This window comes from Rhea americana, unplaced genomic scaffold, assembly GCF_003343005.1.
Source record: "Rhea americana isolate MKP2758 unplaced genomic scaffold, rheAme1 scaffold_498, whole genome shotgun sequence".
Classification (NCBI taxonomy): domain Eukaryota; kingdom Metazoa; phylum Chordata; class Aves; order Rheiformes; family Rheidae; genus Rhea; species Rhea americana.
This window is the reverse complement of record NW_028186643.1, coordinates 99,235-120,845: the sequence shown is the minus strand read 5'-3', so window position 1 is coordinate 120,845 and position 21,611 is coordinate 99,235. Positions and strand designations below refer to the sequence as shown.

General features: G+C 41.5%; 1 protein-coding gene across 1 annotated transcript in view; it reads left to right on the top strand.

Annotated features, from left to right (window-relative positions):
* Positions 1-6,844: 6,844 nt before the first annotated feature.
* Positions 6,845-21,611, top strand: part of NSD1 (nuclear receptor binding SET domain protein 1) — a 50,005-nt gene continuing 35,238 nt past the window's right edge. Inside the window, exons 1-6 of the mRNA XM_085317328.1 lie at positions 6,845-7,065; positions 10,146-10,318; positions 12,290-14,867; positions 18,504-18,625; positions 18,760-19,051; positions 20,939-21,048. Of these exons, the coding sequence (XP_085173454.1) occupies positions 7,059-7,065; positions 10,146-10,318; positions 12,290-14,867; positions 18,504-18,625; positions 18,760-19,051; positions 20,939-21,048 (3,282 nt within the window). The 5' untranslated portion in view covers positions 6,845-7,058. The remainder of the gene's footprint in view (positions 7,066-10,145; positions 10,319-12,289; positions 14,868-18,503; positions 18,626-18,759; positions 19,052-20,938; positions 21,049-21,611) is intronic.

Sequence of the window (21,611 nt, the reverse complement as noted above, 5' to 3'; positions counted from 1 at the left end):
CTGGCAACCTGGGGGAGAAGCGCAGACCCTGTCTCTCCCACTTCTTCCCCCTTTCTTTCTCAAATCTTGTGTTTCTGTTTATTATTACACTAAAGTACGAAAGCTTTATGTCACTCTGCTGTTCTGTCAAATTCACAGGGTAAATGATCACAGTTGAGAGAGTGGTAAAATAGAGGTGCTTTCAACCAGTTGTCTTTGTGTCTGAAACCTGGTGTTCTCACGTTAGTTTGTTCTTTATTTAAAATATGTGCATTTTTAACTCCTAAATTTAAACATTTGGATGTATGAATTACCAAATATAAAGCAATCAGCTCATTTTATAACATTTCATGGTAGCTTATACATATATAGAGCCTACATAGATACTTGTAGGCTGCCACCGCCTGGAAAGGGGTATTAAAAGCTGGTCAAAGACAACAAATCTCTGTAGGCATGTGGCTAACAGRAACTTGTATTGAAATCTCTGCTTTATTTTTAGCTAGTGAATATTTAATTAGTGAGCGTTTAACACTTCTTTGTGATGAGAGTCTCAGATAAGAGGTATAACACTTTTTCAAACATTGATGTAGGTCAAATGTCTGTTTACTTTTAACTGCTATACTGAAGCAGAAAGAAGACTAATACAGTATGAACAGGAGAAAAATATCTAACCATTTTGATAGTGCAAGCCRGCTAGAGAATACCCTGTTCTGGCAGCTGCCCCAGAAGAGCTGGGGTCTTGGTTGGTGACCCTTGTTAGCAGATGTCTCCTCCACAACTCCCTTTGGCCTTGACAGACGTTCCCTGATCATCTGTCCCTGAGCAGTGAAGATAAAGGATATGTCCTGTTGTCTTGAGTCATCTAGGATCTGTTGGTGGGTTTTCAGGAGGCTTTTGTAATTTCTGTGTTTGAATTGAAGCTTAAAGAAGTTAAGTGCTGGTGTGATTATTTTGGTGAGGGTGGTGATGATTTCGGTAGTTAAGCCATACAATGTGGTGTGTAGGTGTGGTTCTCTTTCTTTTCTTTCTTTTTTTTTTTTTTTTTAATGCTTACTCCAGTTGGGGTTACTCCATTTCCTGTGCAGGGATTTATTCCTGCAGGAATTCTACCAGTGAGCAGAGGGCTGCTGCTCTACCTGTACTAGTGCAGGTTCAGCATCGTACGTGAAAACTTTCGAGCTCATATGCTTTATATTGCTACTCTGTGCTGAGGAAACTTTAATTGATAACCTCTTTTTGCTTGGTTTCAGATACTTAAGCTGTGAAGTGGATAATTTAATTTCTTTCCACTTCTTGTTTCTTGACAGATTCTATTTTGATTTTAGATAGGCTTATTTGAAACAATAATCTTTGCTAACGAGAGTTTATTTTTTGGAGCTTTCATCAGAGGCAGTTATTAATTTAAACTCTTGACTTTGCTTCAGTGTTGTTCTTAAGCTCGTCTCCTTTTTATCTTTTCATATAATATTTTACAAGCAAAGATTATTTTGTCCTGTCTTCTCTCGTCCTCTCTGTATTMATTCAATTCTCAGTGCACGAGTGCTGGAACTGACTGAGGTAATGAATAGTGGAATCATGAGCAAGCAGTTACGGATGAGGGGAGTAGAAAGAGGACTCAGAGCAGGAATGTGGTACAAGTCTTATTTTTAACTACTGTTGACTTTCAGACGCAGTCACTTATGTGCGTTACAGCATAGCTGCTTGGTTTCTATGGTCTGAGTTAAAGGGTCTGGACCCACGATGTTAGGAGCTGTACAGACTCAGGACAGAAGGACAAGCCTGAGCAAAACGGACTGAGATTTTGCTCTGTTTAGTCCTAAAATGTAAGTTAACTTATGATGTAAGAGTAGGGAAGAAAGAATATAGGCCTGAGTGTGCATGGAAGGAAGCAACATCGCGTGAAAAATTGTGGGATTATGCTAGCTATGCCTTTTGAGGCTGATTCTGGGAGTACTTTTAGTAGAGAGAGTTTGCCCCTGTTGCTTGCCCTCAGTAGTGAGGGCAGAAGATGAGCAACCTTCTGCCTAATGGTGAGATGATAGGCGTGTGGGAGCATCATGTTCTAGGCATGRCATACCAGTGATGCCAACTGCCTCGTTTGATTGTGTTCGTAGATACTAATTTTAACAGACTGGTCCAGTCTAATGGTCCAAGTGCCTTCAGATATCATCTATGTCTGAAGTTTGTTCTTGTTTAGATTTTTTTGCTGTTAAAAAGAGTTGCTGATCTTAAGCAGGTTTAGCAATGTTAGGTCATCAGGGGCACGCAGGTGGCTGGTAGGAATTAAGAGGATCTCATCTCATCCCATTCAGGCAAAGACTGATGATCACTGTTTTTTAAGTTAAAAAACAAAAAGGCACTAAACTGATCCTCACCAGGGCTTCCAGCTCTATATGGTATGAAGCAGGTGTTGAGAACAGTTCCTTAGTAAACATTCCTGGGGTAGATGGGCTGTACGAGAGGCGATGCCCCAGGAATGAACTGCAGAGAAGGTTTGAAAGAGAGCACCGGAAGCCTATGGGGCAGAGTTGTGGCTGCCTTCTCCCCCTGGCACTGATACATGCATCAGCTTATGTACCAGGTGTGTGTGTTACCTGGCAGCTACTAGTGCGGTAAGATCYGTCCTCAGATAGGCCCTGCCTCTGCTATAGGGCCCTCAGAAGGTATCTGCTGCACCTTAAAGAAATAAGTGGTTTTATGTTGTTTGCATGCTCAGCTGAAAACACTGCTAGTGGCACTGTTTATACAGTATTGTTTAACTATGGTTTGGGTGTACCTTCTCCATTCTTGACTTTGATTCTGTCCACCTCTTGCCTTTAACAGGCTTGGCACTATCTTTCCCCATTTTTTTCCCTTTGCTGTCCCAGGCTCTTTTTCTAAAASCATGTTCTGTCCTTGTTTCATTTAATTGTAAAAAATAACATTATTCATCCAGGATTAAACCATAAGGGTTAATTTGGCCAAACTTTTCTGGGACGACTTTCTGAAATGGGCCTGAATTTAAGTAATGTGTAGTGCTGTCTGTGATGGATRCAGCTTAGCACTTGGACTAGACTGTTTGGGTGCATGTTATTTAGGATCTTGATCTACAGCAATGTATTCTTTTGCCTCTTTGTACCTAGTTTGGTGTTGCTGTGGCTTTGYCAATATGATCACTTCCCCTAGTTGTGCTGTTCTGAACAGCAGGGGTGCCTGTAACCTTGCCYTGCTGTGCTGGAGATCATGTAGACAGAGACACTGGTGGTTAAGCCAAGGTTGACCAGCAGTGCAAGAAGTTGCATCCTGTAGATAGCAACATATGTGTGGGCTTGTGCTTTGTGCCACTTCTTCCAGCAAGATTAATGAATTGAACAACAGCTTAAAATGACACAACAAAGAGTGGTTCCTGGATAATTACTGGTTTCGTCACTGCTTAACCTGGCTATTTTAAAGGGAAGACTACTGGTGAGAAACAGAGTCTGGGACTACAGTATGTATGCAAAAGTAAAATCATTTCTAAGTGTAATCGTTCTTTGCTTGATACTTGTTTTATAGTTGCATTACAGTGGGAATTGCAGGAGTGCAGAGATATTACTTGTACTGTCATGTCTATTAGAAAGCCTGTTTTCCCATGAGGTATTGTAAGTGGATGCTCAGCTTTATTACTTAGTGAATTACAAAGATTGGTATGTTTTGCATAACACGCTTTCARGAGGTGGCTTCTCAAGGTAGAAGCATTTGTGCCACTGTGTTGCTGAACATCAGCTTGTGACCCCATCCTCAGTGATTAGTGTTTTTTGGGGGATTATTCTTTGGAGAGGGTTTAATTAACACCCAAAAGGTATGTTCCTGCTCTTTCCAAAATTAGAACAAAGTGCTCTGAAATATTACTTGTAATCTAGAGTTTAGTCTATAGCTTGTCCCATCCAAACTGTGAATTAATGCCAAACAGTTGATAAGAGTAGACAGTACTGACTCCCTTCAGGAAAATATTGAACAGTACAGAAACTGTGATGGCGCCTGCAAACAGCACACGGCTCTGTCCTTTCCATCCTCGCTAAACCAGTCTCATACCTGGTTTGAGTTATTCAGTACATCTCCACGGGAGTTACAGCACGGTACCCACCTCGTCTGCAGTGCCTTGTTAGTGAGGAGTTAGTTTTGTTATTATTTAAACACTTGAACTTTTAAATGCTCTGTAGATAAAGACTAATTACCGTGGTAAGGATTATATCTGAACTGTAATCTGAAGGATTATATACTGAAATTCAGTATTTTGATGTTGTGTTTAAATTTGAGACTTCCCTTAGCTCATGSAAAGGAGATGATAAATGGCATTACTGCAGGACTGGAATCTGGGCCATCAGGGTATATTAACAGTTTGATCTTGGCATAGGAAATCCTAATTATAYTAGGGAATTAAATGTTGTATTCTGACTCAAGAAATACATGCTTTGGGGGTTGTAACYGTGGCATCACAGTGCAGAATTTAAAGGAAGAGACAAACTGTACCTGGAAGTGATGATAACCACTTCATAAGCACCTGTGGGTGTGTTTTGTGTTTTTGTTTGTTTGGGTTTTTTTTTAATGTTACAGATTTAAAAACTCCCTAGAATAAACTTGGTTCCTGAAAACATAAAGGCATTTCTGGCAGTGTGGTGGGAATCCAGGGGGATGTGGAAAGAAAACAGTGCAAGACAGCATCCTGTGTCAGTGTGTCCTGGCACAGTGTTCTTCATTGTGCACTTGGGTGTTTCCCCTGGGTGAGCACGCTGAGGGGGCTTTTATGATGCTTAATGATGAGGTCAACATCTGACTTCTAGTGCTAGGAAAATGAGAAAGCAAAACTGGTAAAGAATTAAAATAACTGTGAACTGAGCTGTTGGAAAGCTTGCTGAATGCTTGGAAACAGATTTAACTATTTAAGCCTTGCCTGAATAATTTCTTGAAAGCCATATTTTCATTAAGCATCTGTGTATGGTATTAGAGGGAGACAGCAAAGAATTGATTTAAACGCAGACTTGCCTCTAGGCAGGGGTTGTGGGTGTCGCTCAAGTGAATCATTGTGAATAACTTTGGTAAATCTCCAGCATACTTTTACTGTTTGGTCCAGCTGACTGTGCTCAGGTTACAGTTTTTTCAGGAAGGTGTGTGCACGTAGATGATGTGTGTACTATGCAGTGCTTTTGTATAGTTATGTTATATAGGTGCCTCTTAAATTTTGCTTGGCTTAAAAAAAAGGGCTAATGTTACTTATGCCTCAAACTCTTTGCAGCAAGAACACGCAAGATAGCAACAGACAAAAAGAAAATTGGTTTTGCGTCTGTATGTACCTCTGCGTTTTCTAAGTGCCAGCCAGGGCAGCACCTCTCTGTTTCCCGAGCTCCCGGGTGTGTTCTTCGCTCTGGGCAGCTTGCGTGCGGCGCGGAGGAGAAATGGCGTGGCCGCCGTGCGGCTAAGTCCTTGCGATCCCCTGCCCGGTGCTCCAGGCGCTCATTCGTGTTGCCTGTTTCTGGACTCTTGCTCAGGGATAGGTTATTGCATGGCTCTTGGTGGCTGAGTGAAGAGAATTTCAGCAATGTAGTCTGTAACGTAATTACCTGCTTTTCTTCATATAACAGGAGTTTATCCTTTTGTGTTCTCTTTAACCACATGAGGAAAACTCATAAAACTTGACCTGAAGTGGAGTATATGTCTTATTAGAGATCTGTTGYGTTTCAGTCACTAGGATGTTAAACTGTGAATTGTAAGAGGCATGCCTCAAAGACTGGTAAGCAGAGTAAAAATGTGACGTGAGATGGTGTGTATTTGTGCCATGACAGCTTTAATGGGGACCATGCTGCTSATTCCTTTGGGGAGGAATAATACCTGCAGCACTTCTTAGAACTCTTAAACTGCTGAAACCACCTGGGAACAGGTCACTGGTAGGTGCTGGTAAACAGGCAGGATACCCTGYRSCSSGSYRCAGGGTATCTGTGTCATGTGAAAACCTGTTGTACTGTGTCTCAGCTCAATTTGTCACAATACATTTAAGCTCATGAATCCTTATTTTGGCAAAGATCCCACGGGTAGCACTGTGTCCAACCAAAGAGGTCTGCATACTTAGCAAACAAAACCGGACCTGCTCTCAGTTCCTCTCTCGTAAGGCAGAAATGGCATTAAACAGCATTAGGATTCTGTGTGTTGGAAGGTTTTGGAGTTCTCCTCACTGCTCCTGGTCCTCTTAGCCAGAGCGGGCTTGGGTGTTTGCTGCCAAGCTAGTATTTGTAAGCTGTTTTTGGAAATGGGCAAGTCCTTGTGTCCTATCTGCCTTGTGAAGGCGGAAAAAGACTKCAGGGTGGCTTCTCCCCTATTCCCTCTACATAGATTTTGGGACAGAGCAGAGGCAGTTCTACTCATAGAAGACGCATAGTTTTTCTGACTGTGCCTGCCTTTGATTTTGAATATTTTATTATGAACTTTTTCCTGAACATATCTGAGAAGCAGGGCAGCTATTAACTTGTAAATATAAACCTTTCTTTTTGCTATTGGTAGACATTTTCTGAGTTGTTCTTATCACCTTCTTCCAGTGAGAAATATTTTATTTTCTCTTACTACTTTTTCTGTACACTGCAACCTTTGAAATGAATGAATCTGTGTTAGTGAAGTATTCAGTGCCAGTTATGATCTGGAATATTTACCTGGTCGACTGTATGAAGTTTGAGTTGAGTCACTTACCAAAGGTCACATTCTTTACTAAAGAATAATAATAAAATATAAAGCCCTAGTTTATTATTTTTCTCTTTCAGAAGGATGGGAAAAATGATCATGTTCTTTGAAGGTGTAGGGGCAACTAAGTAAAATCAGGGCTAGCCTTTTAATGTAACTGTCTCTGGTGGCCAGATGTAATCTGTACACGGGGGAGGGAGGCAAATTGCTTCAAAAGCATCTGGAGCTTTAGTGATTTCTTGTGTTCTGGTTTTTCCCCAAAGATCCGAGCCAAGAAGAAACCTACTCCAGTGAAGTATGAAGTTGGGGATCTTGTTTGGGCCAAGTTCAACAGACGCCCATGGTGGCCATGCACAATTTGTCATGACCCAGTGCTGGACTGTCACTCAAAAATGAAAGGTACTGTATCTACYCAGACCACAAAGTGGAGGAGCTGTGTATGGCAAGGTGCTACATTTTTTTTTTTTTTAATTGATTAAACAAACATTCCCAGCCCTTGATAGGTCTAAAGAAATAGACTCTATTGCAGAAGGCTGTGGGATCTGTGAAGTAGACATGGACCTGGAAGGTATCAGGAAGAAAAAGGGACTAAAGTTGATGGAAGTGAGAATGATGTGGTACAGATAGCTGGACATGTTGGCTCTGATTCCCAGGATATAAGAAGGATCACAAGCTAGGTTGAGTGCAGGGCAATGCAGAAGAAAGAGCAGCCTGTTGAGAAAGTGATATAGAGAGAAGGCAGAGAAAAGGGGGATGAATCAGAGAAAAGGAGACCAAGAGATGCAATGAGTGAAAAGGGCGGGCAAGCAGAGCTAGGTAGCCTGGAGTGTGTGAGGATGTGGAGAGTCAGGCAGACTTGGAGAAGAATGGGATGCAGGAGAGGCTGTGAAGTGGGGTAGACTAGAGTAGCTGCTGAATGCCTGAAGATACCATGTGAATGTGTGGGAGGAAGTGATTTTTTTTTCCTTGTTTGGCACGAGGGAGCGGGGAGATGTTTATGGGGAAATATCAAAAAAACCTGGAGATGGAGCCACATATGTGAAAGTTCAGGGCATAGTGTGTTAGAGATACTAGGAGCAGCTGAGTGTAAGGGGAAGAGGCAGAAGGAAATAAGACAGAGCTCTGTGCATGAACATGGGAAAAAGAAGRGAGAACTGGGAGGGAAGAGGGTGCTGTAAGGCTAAGGCAGAGAAGCGTAGATGAGTGATCAAGAGAACAGAGGGGTAGTGGTTGTTTGGAAATTGCCTTCTACTTGGAGGGCCTCAGGCTGCTTTTAGGATCATATTAGCTGCCATGGGGACACTGCTACAGATGGAAAGGCTCATTACATGTGTATTTTTTCCTAATTTCTTCTTTCTTTGTTCTGTGGGTAACTGGAAACTCATTGCAATAGTACCATCTGTCATTGATGGGTCTGTAAGCTCGTAAGGTTGCTGCTCACTGACGTATTTGTCTGCAATTTTTGTGACTCTTGCTGGCCTAAGAATTAAGTGCTGAGAGTGAGCAGGTTTCGGTGACCACCAGCTCAGAGCTCTTTGCTATTCCTCTAGACACATGAAGTAGCTTTTCTCGCATCGCACATGTTGCCTCAAGACAGTTGCTGCAGTCTTACATGCTATTTCTTCACCTCCCTCTTCTTCCTTTGGGAGGCATTCATCCTGATTCTAGATAATACTGAATGTGCAGTTTAAAATAGTCTTTTCTGAACTCACAAAGAGCGTATAAAAAAGATGTTGCCTGAAGATATGCCAGGCATGTTTCCATTCCCTCTGTCCCCCTGCCAATGAAATTTTGTGTTGGATTTAGTGTATATAACTGTCCAGTAAGTCTGTCTCAGCCCTTATATGATGATTTCTAATATGGGAATTCTGCAGGGAGGAAACATGCTGTTAACAAATTCCAGCAAGGTCTGATCTCTCACGTGGTAAACTCTCCTATCATGCTTTATCCCTGTTCAAACCAGTAGATATCTGGGGAAGATTGTATTTTCCAGTTGTGGTTTTATTTAATCTGGTTATTTTGCCTCCCTGAGCCAGAAATGGAAGACCATCTGAATCTGAACTCTCGTGATTTTGGGCAAAGGGAGCTGCCCGAGCTCTGTACGTACTGTAGGAAGCACAGTCCTGTTACCTTAGCTGCTTCTCCCGTTGTCATGGGAACAGGCCATTCAAAACAAGGCAGGTTCTTCAAACTCATCACTTGTGTACAAAGCTTTTCTCTTCTTGGTCTGTGGCGTGGTGTTTTATTTAAAGCAATTTACCTCTTCTCAGCAAGCTCTTGAATGACATAACTTAAAAGATTTTTGCAGCTGAGAAATTGAGGCTCAGTAGCTCTGTCCCTGTGTTGTAAATGGAATGGATGAAGTCTGTCATCTTTGTCCGTGGTTTGATGTTGCCCCAGTTGCTAATGTCATCCTCTTTCTTAATGGTCTTGGCCGGAATCTAAATGTCTGCATTGCTGAACACCAGGGTAACTGGCACTGTGTTGGCATTCTTAAAAGAGACATCGCAAACCAAATGGGCTGTGAAACTTGAGCTACATGTTCAGAAGGTGAAGGTATCTCCAGCAGAACATTAAGCAGGTGTTGTAGGGAAATACAGGGAAAGAGCTTATATCCCTTGTTCCAGCTTAGTTAGCTCTGTTCTAATAGCCTTAACCTGTCCTCTTTCATCAACATACCTAGTTAGTGATTCAGTTCATAATTGTACCACATTTATCCAGTGTTCTTACACAGAAAGCACCATTTAAATCTCCATGGTTGTGATTGTGCCATTATGCTGGAATTTCTTCTCTTTCTTTGCACCTTAGTGACCAAACTATGGAAATATTCATTAGATAATTGGCATTTTGTCACATTGCACTTACTCCTTGTAGTGGTATTTCTTCTCAGAGATGTGCTTGCTTAAATACTGCTGTTAATGTTCTATATTCAGAATGAGAATTTGTCTGACTATAGAATGTGGAACAAGATGGGATATGTTGTTGTGGGGGAGGTGAAACCTTTGTGAGTAAATCATATCCAGAAGGATGTTATTTCTGGGTGTTGCCAGCACGCTCTTGCCTTTTCCCAACGGACAAGTGGACTGGACTGTTTAATCATTAATCAGGGAGGAGCAAAATGAAATGTCCTGCCTAGTATGTTATCTCTCTCAAGAAAAAAGATATTTGGATACTTCTGCCATTTTTTTGCAGCCAAACTCTAATCTCTGCTCTAGGGGGACAGGTCATCTGAGACCTGTTGATTAGTTGTTTGTAAGGAAAAAATTCAGAGTAGCAATAAATAATGTAGAAAGTGGAAATCAAAGGGATCTCCCTGAATTCTAACTAGAAATCCCCAGAACTGGCATTCGTATGGAAATGCTATTAAGCAAAGTTGTTAAGAAYTGACTAACAAATTGCTACTGCTTTCTCTGTTTCTTTTGCTTTATCTTTATTCTGTTTTATGCAAGGGGTTAATACTGTTTAATTTCTTGAAATAGTTTCCAATCGGAGACCATACCGAGAGTACTATGTGGATGCCTTAGGAGAACCTTCAGAGAAAACTTGGGTTGCTGGAAAAGCTATTGTCCTCTTTGAAGGAAGACATCAGTTTGAAGAGCTGCCTATTCTTCGGAGAAGAGGAAAACAAAAAGAAAAAGGCTACAAACATAAGGTAAAAGATCTGTTTTCTCTGGTGTGTTTTTGGTTCTTTGAATCTGCACAGTAAAAGTATTTCTTTGTATCTGGAATTGCACTTTGACAGCTTTCTTTTGTGTTGGTGATTTTTAGCAACACAGCCAGCAAACTGATTCTTTGCATCTTTATAACAAGCATAGTTTATAAGCTGCCAGGAGTTCCTAGGCTCTTATGTAGAGGTGTGGCCTCTTGCTTTTGTTGCCCTACAAAGCTCTGAGAGGTAGAGGAGTTCAGGTCTCTCTGTCATCATGGGATTTGTTCAGCTGCATAGCCCTCTCCTGATGCTAATTACAGTGCTTTTTAAAAATAACTTCCTCTGCTCTCTTGCAGCCTCTTTTGGCTGATCTGAAGTAGAGGTGGAGTTGCACACTTTACTAGATCGCTGAGTGAGATAAAGCAGTGGGGTTTTTAACCCTGCTTCAGTAATTCTTTTTATAAAAACCTGTAAGTATTTATAATTTGACTTGGAAAATACCTTGTCAGTGAGCCTGTACGAATGAGTTCTGTGGCTCATCACATCATCTGCATTTGCCTCTTTTCCAAACACAACAGTCCCTAGCAATTGTGGCCAGTGTAATGTAATGTGACACAAAGTCTGTTCACTACATCCTTAGGAAGGAAACTGGAGTTCACTTTTTAGAATTGCTGAAGAGAAGTACAGAGGCTACTACATTGCTGTAAGAGCAGCAATGGTGTCTCTRTTTTTTAGTCTTTAATAACAAATTTATTAGCGGTTAAGTACTTAACCAATGTTAATGAAAAGTATCAGATTAAATAGAGTGCTCTTGCAGATTTTGAGCTCCTGGTATGTAATACTTTCTTTGGATTTCYCTTTTCCAAGAGAATGTTCTTCCTCTTGCATTTCCAGCTTCCTAGCTGATRGTTACATGCTTCCAAGTAACTTTTCTGGTCCTATAAGTTAAAATACTTCATGGGCTAAAGTCTCATCCTATATGTAAATTGTAGTGCTGCTGTGATGCAGCAGAAGGAATTGGTTGTTTGTTACTTGCATAAATATCCAGGCTTGCATCCCCAGAGTTTAAGATCTGATGCAAGCTAATAATATTTGGCTGCTTTGCTACCAGGCTTCATACCTTTTAGTTATCTATTGAGATGAGGTTTTTTTTTAGAAAAAGTGTCAGAAATTTGAGTTGTTCCTTCTGCCTTGGAATTGGTTTTGATTTTAGGAGCACTTGTGAAGCCTTTGATTTACTATTGTGCAGCCAAGAATAACACGCACAAATAAGAAACAAAGTTCTTGTTGTTTCAGATGTCAGCACAAATTCCTCTCCAATATGCAGAGTGCCTTTTGTTTTATGCTAAAGATAAAGGGGTAAAGCTGGGAGACTTYTAAGTAATAGAAATGTTGAATTTGTTTGTGTGTATTTTGGTTGTGTGTCTGGATCTCATGTTTGTACCTAGGATTGGGTACCTAGGGCTGATGGAGAGGGCAGATAGAATTGTGCTCCAAATTCAAGTGATGTAGGAAGAATCAAGAGAGAGCAAAGCAGAAATGTCAGTTCAAATATTTTGAGAAAATGTTGCTGCCTTGAGAGGCCTGTTGGCTGTTGCTTTACACCTCTGTGCCAGGGATCCATACGCATTCCCCTTACAGACTGTCACATTCAGGATGTGCTGGGGTGCCAGGACATTCGATCTCTCGGAGACCTGTGCTTGAARGGACCTTTTTACCATTTTGGGAACGTACATGGATTTTTATTAGTTTCATTTGGAGTGCCAGGTAGTTGTCCAGGAGAAGTATTTTCTGTAACCTCTAAGCACTGTCTATGGGAATACATGTTATTGTCCCGTAGACAAGAAATGCAGGACCGTTGCTCTGTTCTGTGCTCTGTCCATTTGTCTCTCCTTTTTATCCTGTTGGTTACCTTCTCAAATTTTTTCTTTTTTCTTTTTTTTTTTTTTCTTTTTTGTCTCCTCCAACCTTAAGGTTCCTCAGAGATTTATGGCTAAATGGGAAGTCAGTGTTGGACAGGCAGAAGACATTCTTCTTGGGGGGCCAGAGGATCAAAAGTGCAGCCAGAACTCCAGTGAGCTGGACAGCGAGAAGGAAGCGCAGTTGGAATACTATGCCAATGGCCCTGGAGCAGAAAGGGACAGGCAGCTGAATGGTTGTTTTAAATCCTTTGTGTTTGACTCCAGACACCCAGCCAGTGAAAAAGGAAAGTTGCACATTAAGCCACACATGAAAAAAAGCTCTGACARTAGAAAAAGGACTAGAGTAAAAAAGAGTGGCAGAAGAGGGGAAGCATCTAGGGGAGAAATCAAAGACAAGACAGAGAGCATAGTTAGAAGTGTGATTGTCGGGGAACTACCGGATAAGCATGCATCTCATGAACTTCGTCGCATTGCAAACAGCCTAACGGCATCTAGTGGCCCCAGGGAAAACCATTTGCTTTCCTCCTTTGGYGAAAGACGTTTTGAAAAGGCAACTTTGAAACCAGAGTATGAGACTCGTAAAAGTGATACTCTGAAAAACACACTCCAGGGTGATTTGTTTTCCAGTGCATCTTTGGAGAGAGAGAAGAGCTCCCTGGGCATTCTGTGCAGTTCCAAATTACAAATACACTATTCTGCATCTGATACTGGTATTGAGAAAAAGCTAACTGAATCAGATACATCCTCTTCCCTCTCTGATGATGGAAACAGTGATGTAGATACTATGGACCAAAGTTCGGAGAGAGCCTCTAGCACTCTTGAAATTAGTGATTCTTCAGATAAAATGGAGAAGGAATTTCCTATGACGTCAAGTGGAAACATTAAGCTTTCCATGTATCTGTCCCAGAAGAGCAACAGAAGGGCCAGGAAGAAGTCACACAGAGATCGTAAATCCCTAGGAGGTTCAGTAGCCAGCAGACTTGATGCTGAATTTGCAGATGGGGAACTTGAAGGAGGCTCCTCTGATGCTGAGATGTCRCTGATGGCTCTTGAGTGCTCTTCAGATGTAAGAAATGACAATCTTTCCCTAGTGAACAAGCACGCCACTCCCCAAAATGTTTCCAAGGACAGCTCCTGGGCTGCTGTTCCAAAACAAGCAATCTTAAAACAGAAGAGCCTGAAACTGCCCCGGATCAGGAGTATAAAATGTAAACATAAAGAAAAAGTTACTGGCTTRGAACCTTCTCTCTCAGAAGAGGACCGTAGCATGAATTGCTGCTCTCCTGATACCAAAGGTTTCTCTGGCCTTCATAAAGATYCTCTTCCTAAAAGTGGAAAAGTTGATGGTCAGAAACTGTTAAACAACATGCATGAGAAAGCCAGGGATTCTGCTGAAATAGAAACGGCTGTGGTGAAACATGTCTTGTCAGAGCTGAAGGAACTGTCTTATCGGTCCATAAATGAKGATGCTAGTGACTCTGGTACTCCAAAGGCCACAGTACCTTTACTTTTCTCTTCCACCTCTGGTCACAGTCGTTTGCCTATTGAGCCGGATTACAAATTCAGCACCTTGTTAATGATGTTGAAGGATATGCATGATAGTAAGACAAAAGAGCAGCAACTGATGGCTACTCAGAATATGGTCCCATATCGAAATACCAGTACGACTGATGGCTCTGGAAGCAATTCTGCGAGCGGTCTGAAGTCCTTGCCTGTTGTAGGCCCCCCATATAAACTAGAAAAAAATGGGGATTGCGTCCAGGAAACAGTAAATCCAAACTCCAGTATAAGCAACTTCTCACTTTCACGCAATCCTACAACCAAGTTAACAGGGATTGGTACTAGCAAAAGGGAGCCCACGAATACTGCTGTTTCTGGGACAAATGGCACAAATTGCGTATCCAAACGCAACTGTTCAAAATCTAAGCAGCCATCAAAACTTGGAGATAAAACAATTTCAAACAGAAAGGACTTAAAACCAGGAGGGCCAAGTAAGTTATTAAGTCGGTTATCCAGAGATTCAGGAGAACATGCATTCCATGTTCATGGTTTGATTACCAGGCCTCTAGGTAAGGAAGCAGAAGATACTGAGAGGAAAGAGTCTGTTGATTTAACAGAACATTCAACTGATGAAGATTCTACCTGTTTATCTGATGACAATTTAGATCGTATTGGAAGGAGACCTGAACCTGGTAGAAATATTGAAAGCTCCATTTCTGCTGAAAATGGGGAGAGTCCAGACTTGGATTCAGAGGCAAATAGTGAGAGCTCTCTTGGTGATGAGTCTAATGATATGAATCACGTAGCACCCAAAAAGCGATGGCAGCGTTTTAACCAAAGCAGTGCTAGATCCAATAAGCACATCAGTAGATCTAGGGAACAAGGAAACTTGGAGAGTGCCTTTGGCCTGAATTCTCGTGGCTTTTTGCTGAAGGGAAATGAGTGCTTGGGACGTAGGCATTCCTCTCATTCGAAGGTGCTTGAGCGAGACCTGACAGATCAGGACTATGAGAATCATTTAGACTTAGTTGAGAAACGTTTGAATGTATGTGGTAAGCCAAACAACAGTGTGATGGACTCAGAAACAGAGCTTGGCAACTTTGCTCCCCAGTCTGAATTCTCTGCACAAGGTAAGGGAGCTGAACTTGCACCAGAGTGTGTATATTTTTATACATTTTGTAATCTTTCATTTAAAACATAAGTTACGGAATTTGGGGCTATTTGACAAAATGGAGATACATGTATCTGTGAGCTGAAGAAAGTGCAATATGTTGTTTTGGGGGTTCTCTGTAAGGACAGAGAACAAAGGAGGTGGGGGTTAGATTATGGGGATTTATTCATCTCCACAATGAAAGGTAAATTAATCATCTGAATGAGTCTGGGACTTTTTTCCTTTTATTTTTATTTTTTTATTTTATTTATTTATTTTTTTAATTTATACCTTCATACCATGGTCCCTAGCCATGTGCTTGTTCTTAGCTGGATAGATCAGCTCTAGAAACTTATGGGAAACTGCCCCTCAGAGGTTCTGCGGCTCCCCCCACCTCCCCACCCCCCAGCCATGCAGTTTGACTTAGAAACCATGTTTGGTCTGTTCAGTAGGATTTCTTCAAGACTTGTGCTGGATTCCTGTTTGTTTGTTTTAGAGTGGAAGTTTATTAGCTGCTGATAACCCCACAGATTTCCTAATTTACAGCTCAACCCCACAGCCTTCCTAATTTACAGCTCATATGGGGCTGTCTGAGGGAAAAGGAGAGAATAGAGGAGAGGGGAAAGTTGCCATGGAGTCTGGGACTGAGGCTGGTCTGGAAGATGGTAGGCAGAAGTAAGGCAGCCTCATCCAAAAGAAGCTGACCTAGGAAGAAGGAAGCTGCTGATGGCCACAAGGTCAGACAACTGTGCCTCTCCCATGAAGATAATGAAAAGATCAAAATGAAATTTTTGCAATGATTTCACCRAACTAAATGGCTTTAATCTGTTCACAAATAATATTGTAAATTAGCATAACTGACAATTTTTGAACCTCTATTTTGTCACTTCTGCTCTATGTTGTCTGCATGCGTGTGTATACTTTGTCATTAGCAAGAGGTTGCTGGAGATTGCCTGCACACCTCTGTTTCAATGTAGAGAAGACAGAGCGCCGGGTTCAGTGATCATAGGAACTGGYAAAGGCAAGTCACAACAGGCACAAAAATGAGCCCATAGGGTGTAATGCACTGGGTAAAAGTTCTGTTCTGAAATCACGACAAGCTTAATCATTCATTAACTCCTCTGACTGTGGCTGTATGTTTTTTGAGAACTTAAGTACACACTTCTTCACAAAGCAAGTAGCAAATATATTMTTTGTCCTGGGCTTGTGCTGTGTAGATAGGGTCTACCATGGAGGAGTGTCACAGCCTGACCAAGGAAGTGAGTTCCTGGCTAGCTGTAGATGCAGCTGGATTCTCATGGCTTCCTGATGCTTTTTGTGATTGAAGAATCTCACTGTTGCTGTGTGAGATGGAGATGCAAGTCTACAGAGAGGTCTGGAGTCCAGTAGTTGATAAGGGGTAATGCTGTTGAGAGAAAAGGGAAAAAAAAAAAAAAAAAAAACAGAAGAGCAAGACAGTTGGTTCCCAGGGTGAGGTGACATTTGGAGAGCAGAGCTGTCCAGGTGCTGCCTGTGGGAATGCAACACAGGGACCCTTCAAGGGTTCCCTTCAGATCAGCAACTGTAGTGTAACCTAACTCTGTGCCCTCTAAAGCACATGGGCTTTGAAGCCCATCTGACACCTGTACTTGCAAATGTGCAGTAAGAAGGTACCAGAACATCCCTGAATAAGGAGCTCTCTGGAATGCTCTAAGATCAGCAGCGCAATATGGGTACTGAGTAAACCTCCAGTGCTGTGAAAAGTCCCTTCATGGAAATTAGTCTTCCTTCTCTTGTATCAGACAAGGCCAGTTCTATAGAGAGTAGACCGTATGATGTTGGAAATTTGACTCACTGCAGCTTAAGAGAATTAGTTTACTAGTGCTTTGAGAAGACATGGTTAATCCTTATCCACAGCAGGCAGAATATCAGTGAAAGGGAGCATAAAAGATTGCCATTCAGCTAAGACGAGGAATTGTAGTTTGTGTTTAGTGGAAATTACACTGTTCTGAATGCAATGTTTGCCATATTTTTGCTACAAACATTTGTATGTTTTAGAGTAAATAAGGCAGAAATGAAGACTGGAATTTCCTGACTTAGAACATTTTTATAATAATAGGTATTTCTTAAGGTATTTGATTTGTCATTGCCAATCAGACTGCATTTGGGATTTTTGTACAGGATTCACTTTGGAAAAAAATGCGGTTAAGCCACCCTTTTTGGCACAGTGCTGTGCGCTCTGCTGCATGGCTTTGAGGCTCTGAGTAGTTGCCTAGTGAAGATACTCATACTATAAACTGGTTATATACTGAAATATGTTTCCAGACATCCAGACACCTGCACAGAGCTTTAATAGTAGCTGAGAATAGCTGTTTTTGAAAAAATTGTTCCTTTCTTCTCTTTTGGCCAAGTTTGACATTTTAATGCTTGTTTAACCACAAAGCCACAATAAAGTGTAGCAATCTTGTCCAACGTCCCTGTTCTTAAATATTGCTCTGGAATCCTTTGTTCTAAAATGTTTCCATTTAAAGAAAAAAAGTCCCTTCCTACACATGAAGAGAATTAAAGAAGAAAATATTTACTATTTGTTCCAACATTGCAGAGACTGCAGGGTGATTTTTTGAGAATATTGTTTAATAATTCTAAAAACTGATCAGGGTGAAAAAGACTCATTTGGTCACAGACACTCCAGAAAGTGACAGAAAGAAATAAACTTGTATCATCTTGCTTCTCCAATCTGCTAAGCAAAGCTGGCCTAGAGTGTCAGATTCTTTTTGAAGCTCAACATGTGTCAAGGTATGTGAGGTAGTATAGCATGGGTGGTTATATTTGTATTGGGGAAATACCTATTATCAGATTTTTCCCTTGTGAAGGTGCAGTGCTGTTCAGATTTACAGAAGACATCTGACCTGAAGAGCCTCCAGCCTGCGCGGACTGATCTGTTCACTCTCTTGTCATCCTGGTTTCATTGTAGAATCTGTTAGGAAGCAAAGGGCTTCCCAGGCTTGCAGCAGCACAGTGGGAGTTGTAGGCTCTTGCAGGACTGTAGCGTAGAAGATGTGAAGCCTAGCTTCTTCTATTTACTCCCTAGCAAATATGTTACTAGTGAAACTAGTAACTGAACAGTATTAGGGAAAGCAATGTTTTTCCTTTGCCCCTGCGCTAAAACCAAAGGAGTTTGGGTTAACAGGAATAATAATATGAAGAGTCTGAGTTGTTAAATAGACTTAGATTTGGGTAAACCGATTGGAAGAAGGTTAGACATCATCTGTCTAAGGAGATGGTTGAAATTCCTTGGAGCTTTCAGTCAGTTGGATAGCTATTTTTTTTCTCTTCTTTCTTTTTTCTTTCCTTTTTCTTTCTTTCTTTCTTTTTTTTTTTTTGAATTCTCGCCTGCTGAATTCCTGCTTGAAGTCTCCGAGATTCTTAAAAATCCCACCTGCTATGTCAGGATTATGGAAAATATGAAGCTCAAAGATTATAAGGCTGTATCCAAGAGATAGAAAGAGGGCTCTTTCCACATGTAGCCTCTGGAAGAAAAGGCAGGAGTAGCTATCATCTACAGATCATAAGGTGAATTTTATCTTGGGATCTTCTTAGAAACGTAAGTTTTGAAGCTGCTTTCCTTTTTCCTTAGTACATTCAGAGAGGAAACGCCTTAGAAAGCCAAGTAAACGACTTCTAGAATATGCAGAAGAATATGATCACATATTTGCACCCAAGAAAAAATCAAAGAAGAGCCAGGAGCAATTACAGAAGGTAGGTTAAGGCAAACAAGCTCCTCACGGCTGTTACTCTAGTGCTCTGGTTTATGTCCTTACTTGCTGAGTTTTCTTGGTGTGTGCAGTGTTGTGCAGGATAAATGCTTTCATCTTCACATTTCGCTATGTTAGGTGAATTCTGTGATGAAGTCTGAATTTGAAGGAGTGCTTCCTGTACAACACAGTCCTGGAAGCGATGCCCAGCGAGGGCAGAGCCCTTTGGTTTCAACTCCATCTTCAACCAAAGAGTCCCCTCCAATCCTTGAAGCAGAGTGCTCCCTATCAGAACTAGGATCCCATTGCACTGATCCCACTGACCAACTTTTAGAAGGACATTCAGACATGCCAGAGCTGGTGCTGTCTTCCTCAGATGTTTCTGAAGTTTCTGCTTCTCCAGAAGCAGAGGAGAGATTCCTGAAAACAGGTAAGTTGGGGTCATGTGATTATGTTCACATAAGTGAACATATCACAAGTTCGGTGGGAATTGTTGCTTCAATCAGAGTGAAAAAGGTTAATAACTATTGATCTGGTTTTTTTTTCTGCTTTGCTGCATTCAGTGACCTTTACTGGTGCTTGAAAGGGAGAGGACAGGTGAAGTGGGTGGCCCAGTGAGCTGATTCATTTCTGATTTTAGCATTTTGTAGTGTATGATGTCTTCCTTTTGAAGATAGTATATACTAGAAGGCACGGAGTGCCTTCCAGATGAAGATAGCTGTGACTTGTTTTCTGAATCCTTGTCATCTTTGCTTGCCTTGTACTTGCAAACAGTTGCATTATTTTTAGCTTGAAGGAGTCTTGTTGTTAAAATGTTTTGGATGAGCATTGCTGTGCTGCAGTTGATGTGCAAAGTATGATCTTTTGCATAGGTAATGGGCTGACCTCTTGGTCTCATAGTGAGCTCGGGGAACTGTAGCACAGAACCCCCTCCTGAACTTTATTTTTTTTAAAAGGTTCTTAGTATCTGAAGAAATCAGAGATTTGCACCAGCAGCTGCATGTGGCTGCAGGCCAGGACACTAGCATTCAGCAAGGCACTGTATATGAAGAGAAATTGTGATCTGATAGACTTTTTCATTTTCAGTAGACTCAGTATCAGAATACACCTAACAATATGTTTTCTGGTAGTGTTTGGAGATATGTCTAGGGTAAAAGCCTTGTCGTTACAGCTACGATAACTTGTAAGCAATGCCATATCTGTTCTATAGGTCTACTGTAAAAATGAACCAAGCAGGAAATGGGGCGGACARAAAGATACAGACACAAGAGAAATCGGTTACCCTCTTCTTTTTGTGGGAACTTGTGGGCATCAGAAGGAAATAGGAAGTTGGAAAGGATTAAAGGAGTAAAAAGTGGGGATGTGAACATAAGGTTAGGGATATTGGGGAACAGTACAGAGTGCAGCAATGGGAGCAGGCAGCCGTTAAGCAGAGGGCACACAGCTCTTCTCACTTCTAAGAAAAATCTCTTGCTAAAGGAAATGGAGAGCCCAAACTGTGGGCAAAGGAGGCTTACCTTGAGAATGATGATGTTCTTCCATTAGGCATCTGCAGAAGCAGTGCAAGTAGAGGTATGTGTCATAGGAAGGGCATAACCAAGGATGAGAAAGGAAGCAGATGAACAGGGTATGAATAGGCTGTTTCTGTGGATTGACTTGAGCTTCACAGCACGGTAATTTCCTGGTCATTTCAAGTTTACACTGTTGCCTAAATCAGTGGCCAGTCTATGATCTGGTTGCCTGTTACCTTCTGAGTGCAGGCAAAAAAGTTTGAGCAGGATCTGGAAACTGATGCAGGTTGAAACTTTTCTTCTTTTTCTTTTCTTTTTCTTTTTTTTTTCTTTTTCTTTTCCTCTCCTCTGCAGGCAGTTTTTAACTGAGATCAGGGCCTTCAGCTTGCTTCACCATACATAGCATGAATACTGGTATGAGTGGTGGGGGAATGGGAACAGGAGGAGGCACAGTTACATCTGTGGCAGGACTGGCTTATGCTAGATCAAAGTGATTCAGAAATTAYAATCTGAATTGCGCTGCCTGAATGTGTTATCTGCATTAACTTCACTGTCTTGYTTTCTGTAGATAGATTTTTTTGTTTAAATATTAAATATTGAAATATGCCTGAAGGTCACAGCAGACAGAGATCCGTTTTTGTGAAAGTTGTACAGATGCAGATAATTGGCATCTCTACTCAAAGAGCTTGTAGTCCRTAAAACAAGGTGAAGCAGGTTGAGAGTTCTGAACTGTTGTTATTTGTTTAATGATATTAGTGTGATTGAAGAAATTCCTCGTTTATCTAACAAAAAKACTTTTATTGCAGGAAACTTCGAAAGCAAACGTCAAAGGAAGCCCACTAAAAAGCTTCTGGAATCTAATGATTTGGACACTGCCTTTATGCCAAAGAAGGAGGAGTGGACTCCCCCAAAGAAGGTACTTCCTTTCCAGGGTTTTGAAAACTAGGTAGAAAATGAGCTTAGATAGCACACTCTCCTGAACGAGGCGTGCAAAGCAAGGGGCTGTGGTTTTGGGKTTTTTTGTGGCTGTGGTCCAGGAGGGAAGGTCCACCTTTCCCAAAGGTGCTGGTTGCTGTGTTATGATGAAGGAGTCTCTTGGATACAAAGGCGTTTCCCATCCCTTCCCACTTGTAACGTGGGTTGGGAAGTTCTGGCTGTAAAACCTTCTCTCTTTATTGATTTGTATGGGAAAAGGATCTGTCTGAATGCTGGCTGGGGAGGTGTAAGCAAAGATGTTCTGGGCAGAGGTTTTCTGTCACAGGGAATCCCTATTATGCTGCACTGTAGCCTGAGCTTGAACCGAGGGCTTTGTCCTTTTCTGTCAGATTTCCTCTGAGTAGCGTTTCTTTTGTTTCCCTCCCCAGGGGGCTGGTAGATGGTATACAAGTGTAGGGCTTGTAGCACTATGCAGGCTTGTGTTACATTGTATATGCGGTATGCAGTGCTTGGTTCATATTTTTAAATAAAAATGAGTCTTTT